Consider the following 23,612-nt stretch of genomic DNA (forward strand, 5'->3'; position numbering starts at 1 on the left):
CCCCCACTGTATGCCTTGTTTTTACACTTATTCTCTTTGACTGTGTGTTAACCTGACAAGGCGACTGTTGGCTGTCAGATGGAAGCAGCCACCTGATCCCTTCCGCACAACCCCATGGGTTTTGGCTTCCCCCTGTCAGGTAGAGTGGAAGGAAGATCAGTGAACATCCATCTGCTAAACTCTCTTTTTCCTGCTAATGACCCAGAAGCGACGTGTAAAACATCACTTCCAGGTCCTAGTGTGACTTTGTCTTAATTCGCTGAGTAGAAGCTAGTGGACAGGGATCTGCACTCCATTCGCTTTATTGGAGGGTAGGTGAGACATTAGATGATTGGAAGGTGGGAAAATTGGGTAATATATTGGTTTGTGTACCCTAGTATTACATTTTGTGCATTTCTTACTGAAATTTTGCGCTTCATAAACTGTTGCAGTAATATCTTATGACATAAAAAATTGGACCTATTCCTATGATATTCTTTAGGCTTCATGCACACAGGGTGTTTTTATAGCTGCTTTTAGGAGTGTCAGGCGTTTTTTTTTTGCAGTTTAAAAACGCCCCTCCATGTTATTCTATGGCCTCATGCATACACAGGCTTTTAGGAGCTGTAAGTGGCATAGGCGTTTTTAAGCTGTAAAAAAAAAAATACCCAGGGCCAGCATGTTCTGGAGCAGCAGCATTGGGCTGTAAAAATGCCTGACGTTGCTAAAGGCTGCATACAGCGTTAGGCCACGTCAGACGTTTTTAAGCTGTAGTAGTTGGATTTGAAGTTGGAAAATAGAAGAGGGCAGAGAAAGACTTCTAAATGCTAACGCTGCTAAGCGTGGCTAAAATGTGCATTAAAGCGGTAGTATACCGATTTTCGTGACTTTTACCTACATAATAAGGCTATAATAAGGCTTACCTGTAGGTACAATTAATATCTCCTAAACCTGCACGGTTTAGGAGATATTTGCACTGCATGCAGCCGCTGACGCGAGCGGGGCATGCGCTCTGAAGGTCCGGCGGACCGTTGCCGGAAAGTTAATGTAGAAGGGCAACAAAAATAATTTGGGGAATGGAGGACATCAGCTATGAGGAAAGACTACAAGCACTGAACCTATTCTCTCTGGAGAAGAGACGATTGAGGGGGGATATGATATCAATGTACAAATACTGTACTGGTGACCCGAGCATAAGGAACAAACTATTCCGAGAAAGGTGATACAATAAGACACGTGGCCACTCACTAAAACTTGAGGAAACCTTAAAGTGCGTAAGGGGTTCTTCACTGTAAGAGCGGTAAGGATGTGGAATTCTCTTCCACAAGCAGTCGTATCAGCAGGGAGCATTAATAGTTTCAAAAAACTATTAGATGGACACCTTAAAGACCACAACATACAGGGGTATACAATGTACGGTTAAAAGCAAACACACACACACACACATCATAGGTTGAACTGGATGGACTGATGTCATTTTTCAACCTCCCTAACTATGTAACTATGTAATCCCCTGTGCGCATGCGCGGGAGTGACGTCATCGCAGCTCCGGCCACTCACACCGCCGGAGCCGCCGAACCCGGAAGAGACGCCGAGGTATCATGTCCGCTCCCACAGCGGTGTCCGGGGGTCCGTGTCGGGGCTTCGTTCTAAGGTAAGTATACTAGCTCATTATGCCTTTGTCTTGCAGGGTTTTTTTTTTTTAGTATACTTCCGCTTTAACTCCAATACAAAACGCTTCTAAAAGCACGTTTTTACAGCTTTTTTCCTGGCGTCTGAACTGGCTTTGCAGCTCGCTTTTTCAAATGCCCTGTGTGCATGAGGCCTTATGGTGTCTGCTTTTAAAATATAAATAATGTTTGAGGGTTTTAAGTAATAATCAGGCCAAAAATTATTTTTTAAACGTGTGCAAAAAAAAACAAAGCAAAAGGGTTAAAAGACACAAAAAAGGCAGCAAAAGACCTAATAGAAACATTGAAATTAACTAATATGGGCAAGCTGACAGTAGTGATATTGTGAGAAGTGATAGGCTTATGATATTCTTGGTGAAACTTTTAGAAGAAAATGCCTAAAACATGGCTGTATTTATAAAAATAAAAGGGGGGGGGGGTCGAAGAGCTGGACCGGCACAGAAGGTAATTGGACACTCCCAAAGGAGGAAAGGGCTATAACATGGAATGCGGGAGGGAGAACTGTGGCTATGTCTTGGGGTGGTTGCATTCTGTAGAAAGTTAGAAGGCACTTGCAAGTTAATAAAACATTGTTTATGGAACGGAAAATGCAACAACTAAAATATTTGAATTTTTCTGTGCTTTTACCTGCAGTTTTTAAGATGGTGACTTTAACCACTTCAAAATGTATTTCACTTTTGTAGCCAAATTGGATAACACCTACTTTAAATTTGTTACGTGTTCTCATTCACATAGCAAAGCTGAAAAAATATAAAAAAAATTGAAGCTTACCTTTTTAGATGCTCTTTTCTGGAACTTCCAGCAAGCAAAATCTTTTTTAAATCTTTTTTTATGTGGGGATTGGGAAGCTGAGAAGTTAGGCTTCTCCATTATATGTTAGTGAGCGCTGGAAATGCTTGCAGTCAGCCATGACATCTCCTTATCAGAAACATCTAAAAGGTACCAACAAGGTTAAAAACCAAAAAGAAATTCTCCATCTGTGTGAAAGTTAAACATTTTTCAAGATATTTCTATGATGTCCGAGGTCTGATTTACCTAACAAAACTGGTTGATATACCTAAAAAACGTCAGTCGTGACTGCAATGTCTTAGTTTGTCTGTCTGTTCAAAACTTGAAAAATATATTTTTTCCTTTTAGATGCAAATTTTCCTGCAACATGCAAAATAGAAAAGAACTTTATATCACTGAATTATCTTGCTCGCTATGTGCAACCACAACCTGCTAAGGGCTGTACTATGAACCAGAGTGACGACACAACAGTCCACATCATTGAGCTGGATTCTCCAAGTATCTCATCACATAGGTAAAATAAATGAACCACAAAATCAGCTTTTTCATCAATTGTTCATATTTCTACCTCTATATAGTAAAGATGGAAGTTTTGGTTTGATCCAATATTAAGTTTTGTATCTATACAGTTCATTGAAGGTTTTTTTTTTTTTTTAAGGCTAATTCCACCTTTTGCAAAAAAAAAATAATAATAATGTACCCATATTGACTATTAAAAAATGTGCATTGGAGTCAGAAAAGCATTGCAACCGTGATCAGTGGATCAATGCTTCGGCTTCTACAGACTATTCCTCCAGATGTAGCTCTGTACCAAGTTATGGATCTTCAGTTGTAGGGGTCAATGGGTCATAAGTGTGGTGGTGTCACCGCACATGTGCTCCATTGGAAATGAGATACCGGCAGATGGGTTTTATGGCTTTTTCATTCACAGATTCCTGTGAATAAAAGACGTGGCTGAGCCATGCCCAGCCATGCCAAATTCAAATAATGGCAGGAGCCTGTGGGGAGAGAAACCTCTTGTTTCTGGAAGAGTGAGGAGTGATTTCAGGGTGGGGGTTGTGGGCTGTAACCTTGTTTTATTTAACATGGTCAGGTCAGCTTCGGCCTAGCAGCACCAGGATGGCCCGTCTGAATCACAACCATGACACTTACTGCCTGGAGTTGGTATGTTCTCCCTGTGCCTGCATGGGTTTCCTCTGGGTACTCCGATTTCCTCCCACAATCCAAAGATATGCTGGTAGGTTCATTGGCTCCTGCCCAAATTGGCCCTAGTATGTACTGTATATATGTGAATGTGAATTAGGGACTTTAGTTTGTAAACTCTTTGAGGGCAGGGATTGATGTGAATGTGCAATATACATTATATATTTGAAGCACTGCATAAATTGACGGCAATATATAAGTACCTATCATAAATATGGACTTATCTTAAAAAATAAATAGTGACTGCATTTACATTAGAATTGGCTCTTTGTGTGTATGTGAGTGGGAAAGATTTGGACCTGGCTGAAATATTTGCTTCTATTTTTGTGTAATTTCAGTTTAGTCAACACAAGCAATGTTTCCCAGAGTTGGTGGCATTGAGATAGCCAAAGTACCACATATGCTTTTCATTTCCAGTACATATTACAGTGCCAGATGCTAATTGTCGTTGAAAGTTAAATCTGAGGTACCATGCAGCTGGTTGCCTTGGTACAAGAAACACCCTTGATATTTTTAGGCTGTCGTATTATAACCTTTTCTGGTTTTATGTGCTTTGAATGAAATTCCTTCAATATTTTTTTTTTAAATAACTAAGGACTGAACTTGGATATCGCAAGCTTAATGACATCTTAGAGTGCCAAGAGTGCTAATTTCCTTTAGAGCCGGGGTGGATTACTTACAGCTGAAACCTGGATACTTCCAAGCCAACAAATCAACTGCAGTTCATAGAGATAAAGAAGTATTTAAGTCAATGTGTATTTCTCATTTATGCAATAATTTTGCTTACAAAAAAAAAAAAAAAACAATATAAAATAGATCAGTTTTTGTAATGCCAGAATGCTGACATTTCTTGGGGATTTGGCTGCATTTTATGAAGTATTAGTACCACCTTGGATTAGATTGCTACTCAACTTCAGCCAAAATTTTTGCAGAAGTGTATAGAAATGATGTCAGGCGGTAAGGTGGACCTTGCATGAACATGGAAGGTCTTTTTTAATGACATTCCACCACCACCTAATTCAAAAGGATGGCAAAAACTAGGCATTGTAAAAAAAAAAAAAAAAAAAAATACTTACTTACTTTGGATTCTGGTTTCCATCCATTTTCCATCCATTTTCTGAGGCATCGTCACGTCGAACTGATGTCTTTCGGTAAAGCTCAGCATTTGAAATCCTGCAAATATGCGCTCCAGCAAGGAGAATGACTCATCAGACTATCCAACATTTTTTTCCATTGTTTAGCATTTATGTTTTGTGCTCTTTGCACCAGGTCAGTTGGCCTTGTACATTGGGTTGGATATAAGGTAAGCCATATATGATGTGATTTTCTTTTCTGCCATTATAGATTGCAGGAAATTAAAATGCTCGACTCCTCCATCATGGCAGTCAGCGTTAATGGGGGAATCCTTCCTGCCACACTATTGTGTTCTGCAGTGGGGAGCCTTCCCTAACAGCAGAACATAATGATTACTGCTAGCGTCATTGGCTGCCGGCGGTCATCGCATGCAAAAAATCCATCAGGCTTGTTGTACTGAAGTCGATCAATGGATCGACTTCAGTACAACCAGACTGCCCATAGATGGATCTAATCTTGGCCGGTCCCTGCTAAACCAGCCGATATTCAATCCATCTATGGCCAACTTAAATCATTTTAAATTGTATGGTAAGCTTATGACATACAACTTTAAACAATAATGGGTTACAGAGCATCGACTGTTTGCCCTCTTTAGAAGTCAGAAAGTTGCCCCATGTTGCTTTGAAAATTGAAACATCAAAGTTCTAATACTTTAATACTTTTTTTTTTTTTTATAACTGACATACTAATTTGCAATAAAGCAAATTTGAATTTCAACCTTGGGCTCAGCATCAGCATAATTCCTTTAAAGAAAAATAAGAACTTCCGCGCTATGGACTAAATGGATAGATAGGTGAATAATTAAGTGAAAAAAATGTGTATAAATAAATAAATAAAAAATATGTAGTAAATGTATAAAATATAAAATATATATATATATATAGATATATCTAAAAATAGGCTGCAGCCTCCCTGGATGATAGTCCGAAGACTATGCACTAGATTATAAAAGGAATAGGGGTGATGGCGCTGCCTATATAATTAGATATAATAAAAATGTAATAAGCTGTGATGCAAAGTGCCTTAAGCTAAAAACAATAATGTGTAATATTCAAACAATAATATATTCCATAAAAACTTCAATTAAGTGCAAGTGCAAGGTATAAAAGTGCCTGCAGAAAGATTGGAAAGTGACTGGTGCAATAATTGTATGAGCAATAAATAATATTTAACATGCAATATTAATGTGCTAAAAAATATGGTGCTATATAAAGTGAGCTGTTCCACTCATACCACGTGTTGATATGGGGAAATAAAAAAGTGCCAACAGAGCAAAAATAGAAAAAAGTTATTATTTTAAAAAATACAGCTTGCAATGTCCAATAAGGAAAGATCCAGTAGAAAAGTCTATATCGTGTGCGGTGACTTCAAAGGCAATAAAGGTGACAGCACTCGGAACAAACCGACACTCAGGTGAAAAGGTGACCCCGTGGTGGGTGGTAAGGTGCTGGGATTCCTTTGATAAAATTGCACACTTACCAGAGACACCCACCCCACACAGGGGTATAGAGCGGGTGTATTTATGGGTCTGGCAACCTAGCGGTATCCTCCTATCCCTGGGTGGAGGGCGTGTGCCGAGGATCAGGCTGGTCCTGGTGTGGATGTACCCTAGGATGGTCCCCTGTGTGCCTTCCTGCCTAGGTATGTTCCGAGGGATCCTAACCCACCTAAGTTACCTGCAGGTACACTACAACACTGCAGATCTTATCAAGAACCTGCTTCACAGAAGGATTCTGGGAATTGTTGTGCTTCACAGAAATAGAGTAAACCTATATGGGAACGAGGCTTGGATCGCAAGCGCTCGGACAATACAGTCACGCTCGTTTTTTTTCCTGTTCAATGTGAGTACCTTTTCATTTTTTTGCTCAATAAAGCATATTGCGGAATTACACTATGTCCACCATTTATTTTCTGGTTTAAATATCGGGAGTGGAGCTGAGTGGATCCCTCGGAACATACCTAGGCAGGAAGGCACACAGGGGACCATCCTAGGGTACATCCACACCAGGACCAGCCTGATCCTCGGCACACGCCCTCCACCCAGGGATAGGAGGATACCGCTAGGTTGCCAGACCCATAAATACACCCGCTCTATACCCCTGTGTGGGGTGGGTGTCTCTGGTAAGTGTGCAATTTTATCAAAGGAATCCCAGCACCTTACCACCCACCACGGGGTCACCTTTTCACCTGAGTGTCGGTTTGTTCCGAGTGCTGTCACCTTTATTGCCTTTGAAGTCACCGCACATGATATAGACTTTTCTACTGGATCTTTCCTTATTGGACATTGCAAGCTGTATTTTTTAAAATAATAACTTTTTTCTATTTTTGCTCTGTTGGCACTTTTTTATTTCCCCATATCAACACGTGGTATGAGTGGAACAGCTCACTTTATATAGCACCATATTTTTTAGCACATTAATATTGCATGTTAAATATTATTTATTGCTCATACAATTATTGCACCAGTCACTTTCCAATCTTTCTGCAGGCACTTTTATACCTTGCACTTGCACTTAATTGAAGTTTTTATGGAATATATTATTGTTTGAATATTACACATTATTGTTTTTAGCTTAAGGCACTTTGCATCACAGCTTATTACATAATTCCTTTAAAACTTAAAGTATATTTTGGGGCCTGGGGGGGGGGGGGGGGCGAGTGTCTCTTTCATACTTGGTCTGCTTCTGTTCCTTTTTCTTTACTCTTCTTCTTTCCTCCATCTTTTTCTTTGATGATCCTGGCTCTAAGGGTCATGGTTGGTACTCTAAAGGGCCTTTGGCAGGAAATTCTATGTTGACTGACCACTACCTTATATGTTACTCACATAATGAGCTGTGTACATTGTATTCTATACCATAGTCCTTGGCTCAGGTCATTGTTTTTACACCAATTGTATTTTGTTGGTATGGACCATGTACCCAGGTCTTGTTTTGTTTATGTAATTTTGATGTATCATTATTTTTCTCAGGTTGTATGCTTCTTATAAAAGATAATAAATATATTGAAAATAAAAAGATATATGAATTCTGTAATTGTACTTTGATTTAGTTACATTCTTTTATTTTGTCCACTCTCCACATGTATAGGATACAGGGATTTGGTGCTAAGAGAACTCTCTTAAACTTTAATTTTATAGATAACTCCCAAGACACCCCGTTCTGTTCTTTATCACTTGCCATTTGTTAGTACAGTCTGTTTAGCACATGTTTCACAGAGAGCTGTAGTATTTAATTGGTTGATCATATGCTGGGGCAGAAGACATTAAACTGACTGGAGATAACTGGCATTCATCTTCATTCTGTTTTTATTGTTCCCATTTAGTTCATTCCAGGTGGACATAATCATTGACATCAAGCCGCTCAATCCAGATGCCAAACTTTCCAAGAATCTCGTTCTAATTCTCATCTGTAAAAAGGCAGTCAACTGGGTTATCAAGACACACAATATTGCAGGCAAACTGCAAGTTCTGGTATGTTTTATTTTTTTTTTTATGTATCTCTACTGGTATTTATGACACTTTTTAATATATAATTCCACATAATTTATTAGAGTACAACATCTTTTGTGTTGCATTACATATTTTATATATCTATTTACTTCACAATACAAATCTTCCTTCCATAGCTAGCCATACTTGCCTCACATTTGGGCCGAGTCCTGCTAAATTGTCCAAAATTCGAGCTGTGTGTGTTGTCCTCTCGGCACAGATAAAAGTCAATTAAAAAAAAAAACTGAGCCAGGATAAAAAATTTTGGCCGAGCATTGCCTGCATCCTGGCAGAAGTAGTTACTGTTGGGGTATTCAGACAGATCCGGATGTTGGTGCTGTCTTATTAATTTTGGATAGAGTAAGGGATGGTAATAACCCCTGTCAGATTTGTTTTCACTTTCTGTGTCCCATTGCAGAGTTTTCCTTTCACTTCCTGTCCCATAGCCAAACAGGAAGGGAAAGGAAATCCCTACAAATGAAGGGAATTTCTTGGGGACACCCTGGTCATCACAACCAGGGCCAGGCAGGCCTACCAGGAATATCAGGAAATTTCCTGGGAGGCCGGCAAGTCCCCCTGCCCTGGGGCTGCTTGAAGGGCAGTGGCACCCGTAAAAAAAAAATGGCTGTGGCCGGCCCGACAAGTCAATTGCGCATGCGCCACCGCCGCTTGGGAGAGCCTGTACATGTTCAGCCATTCTCAGGCAGACGGCGCATGCGAAGCAATGTAATGGTGCTGGGCGGCGCCATTTTTAAATGTAAGGCACCTCACAAATCGGTAAGTAAGACCCTGCACAACCCTTGCATCTCCTGTACCATGCCCGCAGCCTCTGCCTCTCCTGTACTATGCCCGCAACCTCTGCATCTCCTGTACCTGTGCAAGTGTATAGCTCAGCCCTAAAGGAGAAGTATAGCCTAAGCTATTTTTTGCCGTACTTTTCCTATGGATCACATGAGTGCAGTACGTTCTGCACACCTGTGACCCATTTCCAGCTGACATTTTCAGCTGACAGTAGGCTAAAGTCTACTGCCAGCTGACATCACTCAGCCATTCCAGACTCAGGAAAGATCCCAACTATATGGTTTGGATCCCCCCCAGATACCTGGCTCAGCCTCTTAGCGATCCACTGAGAGCCTGAGCCAGCCCCTCAATCCTTCTCTACACCCCAACACTCCAGTGAGTGATGAAGGGGAGAGCAGAAGGCCACTGTCAGTCACAGCTCTCTGCTCAGAACAGTGAGGGAAAACTGAGTGATCAGCTCAGTTTGATCGCTTAGTGCTCACTGCAGAGCCAGTGGGGGACAGATGCAGCATCATATCAATGCTGCATCCACTGGGTATAAATGTTTTTTTTTTTTTTTTTTTTTTTAAATCTTGAACCTCTCTTTTAAAATCTAAGTGGGCAGGGCAATGCAAAGTTGAAATGGAATTTTTTTTATTGCAAGATTTCCGTTGGGTCAGAAAAAAGAGTTAGATATATGTTATAACTGTGATCTTAAGCAGTCAACAGAGCAACTGTTTGTTCTCTCTCAAAAATGTATTCTTAAATAGGCCATTGGTACAGCTGTATATCAAAATTTTGGAACTAACCATTTTAATGGCAGCACTTTCTCAACACTTACCCAGATTTCTCTCCTAGTGCCAAGAGACAGACCAGGTCCAGTTACCTCTCTTAGATATTTAGGTGATAGAATTTTATAGATGTGTTGTGCTTTGTAACATTGAAGCCTTAGAAATGTATATCCTACTATTGCTTTGTACTCAGGTCTGGCCCAGAACATTGTACTACCTGGGCCCAAAAATGAAAAGCCCCCCCCCCCCCAAAATAAAAAATCACGCTCACCAACAGGGCCACATCTATTTTTTTTTATAGAAATATAACATTTAGAAAATATTATATATACTGTTATCTTCTTCGATAACTCACCACCGGACCGGTCCACCAAACACCCACTGTCTGTCCTCAGTCCTTCTGTCACTCCTGTGTCTGCCGCGGCCACCTCCCTAGAACATCCAGCCCGCCCTGCATGAGAGGGAGTGCGCACACCACAATCACCGGAGGGACATTCCCCAGAGGAGACCCTTCACCTACTCATTAGTTTGCACTATGGGCTGCAGTATGAGATGGGGAAATGCCACCGTAATGTGTCACAAACTGATAGCACACAAAACTCCTGTAATAAAAATCCTGGGAGTCAATTTTCCGCCCCTCTCCAAGTGCTGCCTGGGTCCAATGGACCCAGCGGGACCCATAGACAGGTCAGCTCTGTTTGCACCATTACCTTTCAAGGACTGTTATGTTCAATATGTGTACTTTGGTACCTTTTATACCCTTGTACCTTGTTACACCTTAATAAAATAAGGTTGAACAAAAATATATACCTAAAATAGACAATGTATGTTGAAGAAGAAAATGGAAACAGGATTTGTTTTCAACATGACCCAAATGACAAGAGCTTGCCTCTTATACTTGTTGACGGATTGTTAGCAATTCACTTACAATAACATACATTCTAACACCTTACTGGGCTGAACTTATCTAGAGTGTTTTGTTATCTCTGGTTTTAACTTATTTATAGACTACCAAATTTGTTTATAAATCCAATAAATTCCATTCTTATCATTAACACTAATTGGCTAAACACTTTTCTGGGATTTGATATGAAATTACTCAGGATTACTTAGAGTAAACTATAAGTATATTTAGACATCAAATCAGACCAGTAATTCCATAAAGCTAAACAGATGTCATGCTGTCCATACAAATAAAGGTATCACAAACCGATATGCTGTGACAGCTAAAATTGAACCCCAACCAAATTGATAGCACATTTGAAATACTGTACATCTGAATTGTTTCCTTACCAAAAGCCATGGGATTCTGCACGGTCACATTTTATGATCCAGGAACCCCTGCCAAACAGTACTGCCAGGTTCTGTATATCCATGCAGATTACACTACAGCTAAAATGAAGCCCAGTACAGTAGCACGCTAGATTCTAGCTGGGCATTGAAGGAGCAGCAACTGGTCACCTTTGTTCTCTTCCCTCCTGTAACATGTTAACAGTGATAGTGACTGCATTCTGCAAATCACTAAAATCCTGGTTGGCTTATAGTATAAATCTAACATCTTCCATAGTGCTGATGTAATGCTAAACCCAACATTTCATATTCCTGATATGTGCCTGCTGTAGCATGTACTTGTGTGAAAACCTATCCTGTTCTCTTTATATTGCTTCCTATGTGTGAAATCTCTGGTGTTTCTGCCAGTCCTTCCGCTTTCCAATTAAAAACTGACCACACTAAGCAGGAAAGCACAGCGTGTTCAGTTCTCTCGTTGTGCTGGGAACTGAACCTGCTCTCCTCCATTGATCAGACATGCCCCCCCAGCCATTCACTAGGAAGTCCAGTGTGCTTCTCCTCCAGCTCTTATAAAACTGAGAACAGAGGGTGATCACTTTATAAAAGGGAAAATATATATATATATATATATATATATATATATTTTTTTTAAATCTATATACAAAGGTTTTGTTCTTCATTTCTATTTTAAACTGAATGGGTTGTTTTACAAGGTAAGGATTGACGTATACTTAAAGGAATGCAACTGGATTTTTTTTCTAAATTTGAATGGATTTCTGCTCTAAAGTGTTCCACAAAATAGGAATATGTTTACGTGATCCATAAAATTACAGCTAAATAAATAAAACATTGTACATTTACGGGCAGACAGAGACTTCTGCAGATACCCCAAAATTGACATTAAAGTATCAACTTGCCTGGATAAGTTGATGTTATTTTAATCCAGGGTGAACTGGCACTGTTACCAGGGATATCCACCTACTCTCCCTCTTCCTCTTCCACAGGCATAAACATGTATGTGATTGCAACGTTCATTATATGAACTCTGAACTCTTAGGGTCCTCTTACACTATCCGCTCCCGTTTTCATCCAATCCCATCTGATCCGATTCGCTGGACGGGTGGAAAATAGGGTTTCCATCCGTCCGGATTTCACGGACAGGATCGGATTCGGATAGCAGCGGGTGTCAGCGGACATGTCTCCGCTAACATCCGTTGCACCATAGGGATGCATGGAGGATCCGATCAGGTCCGCCTAAAAAACTGACAAGCGGATCTGATCAAATCGTTCATGTGAATGGGGCCTTATGTGTCTCGGCTGCTCAAGAAATTCCCAAAAACGAACTCCAGGCACCATAAAATGACCAGATTAAAAAAAAAAAAACAAATAGGTGTCCCACAACAAATAAATGCTGCCAAACATACCAGTAGAGTTTGGTAATGACTATAAAAACACCTATCTCAAATAGACTGACGACAAAAAATTCTAAACTTGTATCTAATTGTCATACAAATTATAAAGAATATTGTCATAATATGTAATGCTTCAAAGAATGGATTAAAGTTCTCAATGTCATCAAAAAGCACCCATGCACTTGTCGCAGCAACTATGGTGGAATCCTGTTCCAGAGATGTAGCCCAATCAATTTGAGACTAATTTTGTGTGCTGCAGGGAGCTGTCACTGTGGTGACGAGGAGTCCAAAATTGAATCCATAAATTCAGGATTGTAGCATGGTGTAAACACTGTGATATCTGTTGCTGAGCTAATAGTGATATCCAGTCTACTTTGTAAATTGGCCCTTTAGTGTCATGGATGCATCTTGTAATAAATGTTTATTAGTACAATAAAGATGTTGTGCATGTATATTATTACCATACAATTTCAAACTTCTAAAGTAATTTTAATGTTACCAAAAACTATTACAGTTCCCCTTGATGTTTTTTTTTTTCTTATTTTAAAGTACATGATGTAAACATGTGCAGAATGGCAAGTTACTGACAGTCCCTTGAAATAAAATGGCAATAACCATTTCAGCCAAGCCTCAGTTGCCTTCTAATTAAGTGAAAACTTGCATGAGGGATGAATTTCTCATGTCCCCAATGGGCAGTGTTTATATCTGATGTGGCTTTAGGTTATTTTGGTCAGTGTAAACCATGGAGAATAGCTGTGTTTGCTGTATCGTACTTACGGCCTGTTCCAGCGCTGCATGAACTAGGCCTGACCTTAAATGTTTCCATTTCGGCTTTCCTTCTCTTCCAACTGGGTCTTCTCGACCCGGGTGCTTCGTGATTAAGATTCGCTAAAAATAAAAAATAAAAAAAGGATTACCAGTTAGGGAATTTGTCATCTGTGATTAACCCCTGCAGTACTTCTAACAGGCTTTCCCTAATCCAGCAGGTATCAAGCACTGCACGCCATGATAATTCACCAGGGAAGGAAAATCTCCACATTGCGGCTTACTGTAGGCTGCCAAATGTTTTCATTTAAAACATATGCTGTTTGATTTTTTTTTTTTCCTTCAAGATAAGTAGATTGTCATTTTTAGGGCTTTTGCTCTGAGTTTCCTTTTGGAACATACACACTCAATTATGTAAGAACTGGTCCGAGGCTTTCATATAGAAGTGCATTTATGACTTCTGTTCTATTTTTTTTTTCACAAATGACAAAATAAACAAAACATAGACAAAGTAAAAAAGAGCCTTTTCTGCAATCACAGTGCCGAGGTTTGTGCCGAGAGAACACCATGAGTCTTTTCCACCTACACCCCCGGGGCCTGATTTTTTTTTTTTTTTTTTAATGGGATGGATAGCGGTGCATAATAGAGATGTATGAGATAGCGGTCTACTCTGTTAAAAAAGAGTCCCTTAGTCTATAAGTGGATTGCTATATGGAGAGACCCTAGCACTTTGACTTTTTTAATAAGGACATGTTTTAATTATTGCATTCCAAAGAAACTAACCCTGAAAGGAAAGATCAGCAATAGGGACACAGACAGCAACTTTTTTCTAACTGTACCTACCCCGCCCCCCGCTCCTCAGAGCCAACAATATACTTGAGACTGTTAGTTTGTTTTATTAAATCAGTTATCTAATTTGTTGTATTAGCTGATATCTGAGACAGCTCTACAAAACTATATATATGATGGTCATAAGAAGCTTTCCTTAAAGACAATGGAGGAAGCTCAGTTGTACTAAAGCATGTGTAAAACCAATATTTTTTTTACATTTTGCTAGAGTGGTAAGAGGTTAGAACCTCTGTCAGGTTTTTCTTTCAGTCTGTGTTCCCACTGGGGAAATGAAGTCTCTTTGTCCTGGTAACTTTTGACAATGAGGCTAAAAGTAAGGATAATTCAACGTATGTTCCAATGGGACACTTGTTTTGTTAATAACTGCCCCTCACTTCAGAGAAATCTCTTCCCACTTTCTATTGTGTCTTCAGAACAGGACGTGAATGTAAAAATCCCCAATACAACATGGATATAAAAAAAAAATTATATTAGGACAGAAGATTTATTCTCTACTCTATCCAAAAAAAATGTCTTTAGATGCTCTTTAAAGCCATAGTAAAGTCTGGGGGGAAAGAAAACTTCCCTCTGCAAGTTAAAGAATAGGTTCCCCTTTGCGAACATGTTACGTATTCCAGACGTTTTTAGTGAGGAACACGTTCCCAATGCTGCAGCCACTGCCCGATTCACGCACTCCCTGTGACATCAGTATGGGGTGAAGTTCCCTGTACTAACTGTTACTTTTTTAAATCACTTTTTGAAACAAAGACCTCCAGTGGCACGCTGACTGGTCTATTATCTTCACCCTGTCTTCCTTCCAGGATCATGGGCTCCTTCCATTTGAGTGGCCAAACCGAGATTACCTCACTCCCACATATGTACACGGGAGCCATGATTGTGGCACAGCACTCTGAAGGGACAGCATAGTCAGTATGCTGTCCGCGCAGAGCGCATACGCCGGTGACATTATTGGCTTCAGAAATAGTGAATATATCCTAAATATTACACTTTTTGGAGATATTCTTTGTATCTACAACACATAAGACAAATAGGCGTGTGCAACAGAAAACAAACTAGGTCCCCTCCCAAACAAATCACATGAAAATAAAAAAGAGAAGGCGTCCCACTGGGAATTAAATGGGCAAGGCTGATCAAAAGTAAGAGAAGTGGATAGCACTCCCCTGAGGAAGAAATCAATATAGATTTTTAAAAATGTCAGGATGTCTATATGCTGCGTTATTGATCAGTTGTTTTACCCCATGACAATGACCTATGCACCAGACCTGAGCGCAATCCACTCCAGTTTGGAACTATGTTATGTCCACACCACATTGTGAGATACTGTCAGATTTGTTGTATGTTCCATGTAATTATACATTTTTATCCTTCAATAAATTATTGCTTTTATTCAGCATATTTTTTTTTATTGCTATCCACTTCTTCTACTTTTGATCGGCCTTGTTCTTTTAAATCCTTGTGGCATGCCTTCTCTTTTTTGTTTTTCATGTTCCTTGTACCTACAGGTAAGCTTTGTTACAAGCTTACCTGTAGGTAAAAGGCACCAAGCAGTGTTTACTACTGCTTTAAATGAAATAATTGGTTTAACCAATATGTCATTGTATTGGCATATTTTTTCTCCTTTTTTTATTTATTTTTATTTCATCACTGAAAAATATGAAGTAATGCCATATACCAGCACTTTTTTACATTGTGTTTTTTGGACTGTATCATTTTATTTAAGGTTTATGCATTTTTGTTGATGTTCATAATGCTTGTAACACTTTTTTAGAAGCTTTTCTTTATTGTTTCTAACAATTAGCTTGCAGTAAAGATTAATATGTAGTGGAACACATTGGAAAACCTTGTGTAGGCACTAGTAATGCTAACAGATGGCTTTACTGGCTGTCAATTGCTTAATTGTAAGTACAAGCCTGTTTCCCTAGAACTACGGCATAAGTCTAAATATAAGTCTGGAGAAGTAAAATATACATTAATTCTTATTGGCAGAACCCACCAGGCTATCCTTGCCCTAAGTACAACTTTGTGAAATAGCAGAGTTCTTGTAAACCACCCAGAATTTGTATAACTTTGGCCCTGTTAGAATATAACCACCAGGGACCTATTACCAAGATCTTAGATGTGTTCTGACCTTTTCTGGGCTTTTACTTCTCTTGATTCCTCTTAATGTAATCATACGTTTATTAACCAATACATATTTTACAAGTGTGGAAAAATGTTGTAAGGATTATGTATATAAATGTGTAGGATATTATTTCTTATCAAGTTGGTGATCTTATTGCCAGCACGAGCAGCTGGTAAGCTGCAGCTGTATCAGTAATTCTGGCCCTGGATATGAGGGTGGTCTTGGATATGGTACCATTTGTGACTACAGCCATTCATGTGATCCCTTTCCAAAACTTTTTCCAAACTTCTTGATTCTGACAGTTTCATTGCATAGCCCCTTCCTTTTATTATTAACATAGTACTGTCGCCTATGGCAAATTTAGTTGTTGGATCCCACATGCAGGTAACTCTTTGCTTCTTCTAACATTTTCACACAACATTGTTGAGTTGGTTTAGCTCATGTAAAAACCAGGTAATCAATCAACTAAAAAATGAACCGTGCCTAAATTATTCAAGTATCATTTTCAAAGGCTTCGTACTTATCTCAGCATTTTTCATATGTTGCTGCATGAGTTGATCTATGTGTTTTCTTATAACTGAACACACAAACCAGATTTTATTAACAGGTGGTGCTGCAAAATATCCTTTAAGACTATGACTGGCCACATTTTTCCCCTTACCACCTTTGCCTGCTTCCCTGTATAATCAAACAATTGTTTTTAATTAACTAACCTTCCAGTTGAAGCTCCAAAATCATCTTCTTAGCCCCTAAAGATTTTTTGCAGCACCTCCTAGTAATGAAAAAACTCAAAGAACCGGCTGTAGTTAGCAGTAACATTGTCAGCCTGCTGTGCACACTCCTTATGCCTCGTACACACGTACCGATCGTCGGCCGAACGATCGGCCGTCTTTTGTCCAGGGCTGTCGTGTCTGTTGAAAACTGCAAAAGACTGCACACGAATTTTGTCGGCCAACAACAGCCGACTGCAGAAGTGATGTCATGTGATGGTTAACTTTCCGTGTGTTTTTTCTTTTCTGAGCATGCCCAGTCTTGCAAATCTGCTGATTGTCGGCCGAATTCTGTACTGACTGGCGAACAATCAGCCGTTCTGGTGTTGGCCAACAAAAATTTTAATGTCTACACGACAGATTATTTTCGGCCGAAAGTGCGCTGTCGGCTGTCGGAAGCATCATACTAACAATCGGCCTACAATTGGCGGATTACACAATCGGTACGTGTGTACGGGGCTTTAGTTGGCCAATAGGCTGTCTATCAGGTCTGCAAGAGACATACACAGACCTAATATGCAGCCCAACACCCAACTGAAGTTGCAACCTTGCTGCTATTTGCAAGGCAGTGGCTCACAATTTTTTGCCTGAAACAGAAAGTGCTGTTATTAGCTAGATATCCAGGCAAGAAAATTTGCAACGTATTCACGAAAAAAAAAAAAAAAAAAACTTTGCTTAAGAAAATTGTATTCAATAAAGCATGGTGCCAGACATGCAAAAAAATTAGATTTTGGGTATTCATACACTTTAACACACAAAATAGCCCCAGCCAAGAGGTCGTTCTAGAAACCCTTTTAAATACTCTTCAAGAATAAAAAACAGTTGTTTGCTTTATAAACCTGCTATTATAGATATAATTTATTTCTAAAGAGTGATAAATTGAAATGGATAAGCTACATTAACTTATTATAGAAATAAAATTCACATCGACATTCTTTCCATACAAGCATGAAAATGTCTCAATTTGCATGAAGAAAATTCCAGACCGTAAAAAATAAACAGTTGTTGAAAATGAGATGCATTTTATTTGAAACTAAATCTAGAGTGGGTGCATCAATTAAACTGGATATTTAGCGTGGCTCATCTATCTGGAGTCTAATACTGTCCATGCTTCAATTGACTTAAAGTTTATTTTTTTTTCTTTTTCTAAGCTGAAGCACCAGAAAAGGGTCATAAATATTTTCACAGATGTTAGTAATTGAGTTACCAAAGCATATTTTGTTTGCACATGGAGCGGGTTACCAAACCTTATTGTTGATATCTAATCTCAGTCTGTTATTCGAGGAAAGTACAAACTTATAGCTGTTTCTTGCTTTGAGATTTCAAGCTAGTCTGAGGTCACTTATTGTGGGAATGAAGGCGTGAGTACTCCCTCCTATTAGTGATCAAAAGCCTTGTTCCAGCTATGGTTTTTTGAAATCTTAATTGTTCACTGCAAGGTCACATTGAATTTTTATGTGGAATTCACACTGGGATGCCCAAAAATCTTAATCTGTTTACTAGTGCAGTTTTGACTCTTTGAGGTTTCCCTACTTGTTCACTGTTTATACAGCAGTGTATAGTATGGAGCCATTTGGATTATACAGCAGTGTATAGTATGGAGCCATGTGGATTATACAGCAGTGTATAGTATGGAGCCATGTGGCTTATACAGCATTGTATAGTATGGAGCCATGTGGATTATACAGCAGTGTATAGTATGGGACCATGTGGCTTATACAGCATTGTATAGTATGGAGCCATGTGGATTATACAGCAGTGTATAGTATGGAGCCATGTGGATTATACAGCAGTGTATAGCAGTGGCGGCTGGTGAATGTAAATTTTGGGGGGGGGCGGCAAAACCAACACCAAATCAAGCAATCAAATCTACCACCCCCTCCCAGGATGGCCAGCCAGACAGCCAGCATCCTTACCTGCTCCTTCCCCGAGCATCTGTGAGTCTCCTCCTGCCGTACGTCTCCTCCCTCTTCCAGTCCAATGGCCAGTAAAATCGCTTCTCTTCTCAGCCAATCAGGAAAGGGGTCTCATGACCCGCTTCCTGATTGGCTGGGAGGAAAATCAGTGTGATAATAGCAAATATTCATTTGCTATTGTCATACAATTGGGTGGGCTCAGGGTGCAGTGCTCTGGGCCCCGAGCCCACCCTCTTTGAAGCCTATTAGAGCCTCTGGCTCTAATCACGTGCTTCAAAAAAAAAAATCCCCTATTGGAATCCATGCGTCCGGCGCCCTGCATGTATATTAGGGGGCTGGACACATGGATAGGGGGGCAGCACCCCTGCATCCCCAGTGGATGGGCCGCCACTGGTGTATAGTATGGAGCCATGTGGATTATACAGCAGTGTATAATATGGAGCCATGTGGATTATACAGCAGTGTATAGTGTGAAGCCATGTGAATTATAGAGCAGTGTATAGTATAGAGCCATATGGATTGTAAAGCAGTGTTTACTTTAAATGCTTCCTATTGGGGATGTGGCATTGTTTATCTTGGGGGTTAAAATACTCAACGCTATTCTATATTTTTTAATATGGAGCTATGTGAATTATACAGCAATGTATAGTATGGTACTATGTGGTTGACACAGCAATATATAGTATGGATCCATGTGGGTTTTACAGCAGTATATAGTATTGGGCCATGTGGATTATATAGCAGTGTCTAGTATGGAGCCATGTGGATTATACAGCAATGTATGGTATGAGGGCCACAACATGCAATCTAGTGCCTTTTTTTCTGCATCAAAAAACGCATGGAAAGTAGGATATATGATTTTCAATAGCATATTTCACACCAGTGCTTGCAGTTCCAGTGCGTTCCAGTGTCAGAAAAAAAAGTAGAACATGCTGCATTTTTCCTTCATTGGACTGTACTGGAACCCTGTAAAATGCTCAAAAAAGGCACTTGAACGAACCTGGAGCGCACCTAAACGCACCAAAAATGCACTGCAACACACATGTCCTTAGTTAAGGTTAAATATAAGAGGGGAAAAATGCACTGAACTGCATCAAAAACACACCAAAAACACATCAAAAACAGTGCACAGGGTGGTGTAGAATATATAACATACAGCACAGTATACAGAGTTCAGTGGAGTGATGTATAGTATATAATATACAGCAAAGTCTTTATAGTGGAGTGGGGTCAAGCACTGTATATAATATTCAGCACCGTGTACAGAATGGAGTGGTGTGATGGTATATAATGTACACCTTAGTGTGTAGAGTGGAATATATATAATGAGCCACTGACGTTTTGTCAATGACCACAACTTGGAATGATACAGATTCTCCAATTATTTGCACCTCCTGTGAAACATGCTAAACATATTACCTATAGTATAACATTTTAAGTTTCTTTTGTGGTGTACAGTAGAGTGATTATCCCTGATCTACATTTTTGATGTTGGTATTAAATAACCATATTTAAAATCTGTTGATCTTTTCTTTCTGATGTGATTTTTTTTTTTTATTTGCTCTTATATCTGTAGACTCCAAACAGTGTCAGCTTTGACAAAGATACAGAAAAATCTCTGTCAACAAGCAAACGGGTGATTCCAAACATTCCGTCAACACAGGAGAGTTTAATCAAGTGGGCTTCTAATGAAAATCTCTCAGTGAACTACTACACTCATGCACAAGTGGCAAACAAGTTCCACATTAAACTCTTTGATGACATAGGTAGGGATTAAACATCTCAATATTTGCACATGTGAATCTAATTTATTATGAATTAAATTGAATACCAGACAGAGTACTTGTACTTGTGCACTGTACTTGTTGTATGTAAAATTATATATATATTATATATGTATATAAAATCAGTGTAAATCTGAGACATCTTTGCTTTGCAGAATTTTCTTTGCACAATAGAGAAAAGAGCCTTCCTGCTTCTTACGCCAAGGATTTAGGTTCTGCATTACCACAAGGTTCCTAATTAGATTAGTGATCCAGCATGTATATAAATTTTGTTTAATTCAGTAGTAGATTTTTAGTTTATTTATACAAGGCTTCATACTGCGAAACTTATAAATGCGCAGGAGCCAAGAACCAGGTCCCAGTATGATCATATTCATGGAGCATAATTATAGGCTTCATGATTAAAAACTATAATACGTTCCAGTGCATCTTTTCTTGAAATCTACTTGAATTATTTTAAAAAGGTATTGTTTTATATAAATGGTGAACCATTCACCCATTGTTATTTGTTGTAATCCTCTTGAATTGTTAGAGGAGCATTTTCTCTCCTATTATATAAATGGTGTACCAGTCACCCATGGGTATTTGTTGTAATCCTCTTGAATTGTTAGAGGAGCCTTTTCTCTCCTATTATATAAACGGTGGACCATTTACCCATGGCTATTTGTTGTAATCCTCTTGAATTGTTGGAGGAGCCTTTTTTCTCTCTGAGATTGCTTGTTTTTATGTATGTTGTATTATTTGCATGTATTGTCGCCCTGCCAGAGCAAAGGTGTTAGGCTCTAAGGCTGGCCATAGATGAATAATTTTTTTTCATTCAGCCAGTAGGCTGAAAAAAAAAAAAAAAAAGAATGGATTTCTCCAGCCACACAAACGAGGCGAATAGAGGAATCCTCCCAGCTGAGACATTGGGGGTTGATTTACTAAAGTCAACTAAACGGTGCACTTTGCAAAGTGCAGTTGCACTCTGCAAATGCAGTTGCTCCTGAGCTTAGTAAATTAAGTAAAGCTTCACTTTGCAAAGAATACCCAATGACATAGAAGGAACATTTAAAAAAAAAACAGCATTTTTGCTTCCACGTGATTGGATGATGGAAGTCAGCAGAGCTTCTGCTGATTTACTAAGCTCTGGAGCAACTGCTCTTGCAGAGTGCAACTGCATTTTGCAAAGCGCACAGTCTATTTGCCTTTGGTAAATCAACCCTATTACATTCTGACAATGGGGACTCTCAACTATCAGAATACACTAATCAGTGGCTGCAGCCCATTGCCTCTGCCAAGACTGCTTCCACGGAGAACAAAACGTGGTAAGTCAGTAATAGGAAAAGATCGGCTACAAGGAGACCGCAGGCAATACTGGTGATTTTGAAAATATGTGGAATATGATAATAAAAGTGTATTTCCTAGGCTCAAAAGGTTTTTTTAGTTTTGCGTAGGGTGGGAAAGGGATAGACCTGCTGTCAAGTTTTTTTTGCTGTTTAAGCCCCCATTTGGGGGATTCAACACTTATTTGTACTGGTGACCACTGTCACGGAAACAGTAAGTCAAAAACTGAATGAACATGAGTTGAGGGGAAATCCTATACACTAGTTACGGATTCTAAGAGAGATATTTCCACTAACTTCCTGTTGTGCTTTTTGGGTTAGGAAATATATGGAAATTTCCCTAATGATTCACAAACAGCAACAGAATAATCTGGCAGGGTTTTTTTACCCTTTACTACTCTATCCAAAAACAAGAAAAACGTTTTAGCTATACACACACATTAATTTGAACATATATCTAAATATTGTCCCTTCCACATCCAAAACTGTTTTACTACCGTAAGTGCAATGCAGGTTAATAACTTTTACACAATAACAGATATGGTTTCTATGTAGCATTCAATGGTGGCTCTAAATTCATAGGGATTTTTACCTTAATGTACCCCCTTCCTAAATACCTGAGTTCTGTATTAACCCAGCACTGTGCTTGGTCTGCAGATCTTCTCTCCTCTCTCTGCTTTCTCACAGGATTAGCTGAGTGCAGCAGGAGCTGTCAGTCAAATCCAGTGAGCAGGGAGCTGAGGAAGGGTCCGAGTCACACTGTTTGTGTCAATGGACACACACAGCCCATCTCTCCAATCCTATCTCACAGGATTGGCTGAGAGCAGTGGGAGCCATCGGCTTCCACCACTATCAGTCAAATCCAGTGAGCAGAGAGTAGGGTTTGGGGCCAAGCCGCACTGTATGTGTCAAAGGACACACACAGCCTGGCTCTGTAGTGAGCCTGCATGTGTGGCACTATGGAAAGCGGCTTCCTCTGGTGGCACACGCTGAAGAGCGCTGCCAGGGGACACCAGAAATGGAGGTTCCGGGTTTCTCTGTGCAATAGCATTGCACCAAGCAGATAAGTATAATTTTTATTTCAGGAAAAAAAATTAACTTTACAACTGCTTTAAGCATTGCTACTTTGAAGCAGGTAATGCACATCATATGCTTTTGGTTGTTTTTACATTTTTTTAATTGTTTAAGGCCCCTTGCGCACAGGGCCCTCCAGCTGCAGTGCATCCCTGCTGGCATTTTAGTGCTTCCGGGCTGGGATGGACAGGTGCATGTTCAGCCCTTCTGCAGGCAGCCTGTCAAAATGTATGGCAGGCTGTGGCTGAGCTGCGCTAAACCTTGTACTAAGTTTTAACAGCCTTTAGGGCCCTGTGCATTCAAGGACAAAGGTCCAAGATAGGTCTTCTGCATTCTGGACCTTTGTCCCTGAACGCACAAGGTCCTAAACGCTGCTACCACTCTGTACAGCGTTCAACCCCATCCAGCCACAGCCTGCCAAAGACTTTAACAGGCTGCCTGCAGCATGACT

The 23,612-nt window shown here is 39.7% G+C and overlaps 1 protein-coding gene and 1 long non-coding RNA gene across 2 annotated transcripts in view; one reads left to right on the top strand and one right to left on the bottom strand.

Moving 5' to 3' along the window:
* Positions 1-23,612, bottom strand: part of LOC309561492 — a 465,013-nt gene that overhangs the window by 368,428 nt on the left and 72,973 nt on the right. The window lies entirely within an intron of this gene.
* The window catches only part of TGFBR3 (transforming growth factor beta receptor 3), a 318,385-nt gene that overhangs the window by 227,695 nt on the left and 67,078 nt on the right, over positions 1-23,612 (top strand). The window contains 3 exon segments of the mRNA XM_082264972.1: positions 2,808-2,973; positions 8,118-8,265; positions 20,555-20,744. Coding sequence (XP_082121098.1) covers positions 2,808-2,973; positions 8,118-8,265; positions 20,555-20,744 — 504 coding nt within the window.

The sequence above is a fragment of the Pelophylax lessonae genome (assembly GCF_965119305.1).
Source record: "Pelophylax lessonae genome assembly, chromosome: 8".
NCBI classification, from domain to species: domain Eukaryota; kingdom Metazoa; phylum Chordata; class Amphibia; order Anura; family Ranidae; genus Pelophylax; species Pelophylax lessonae.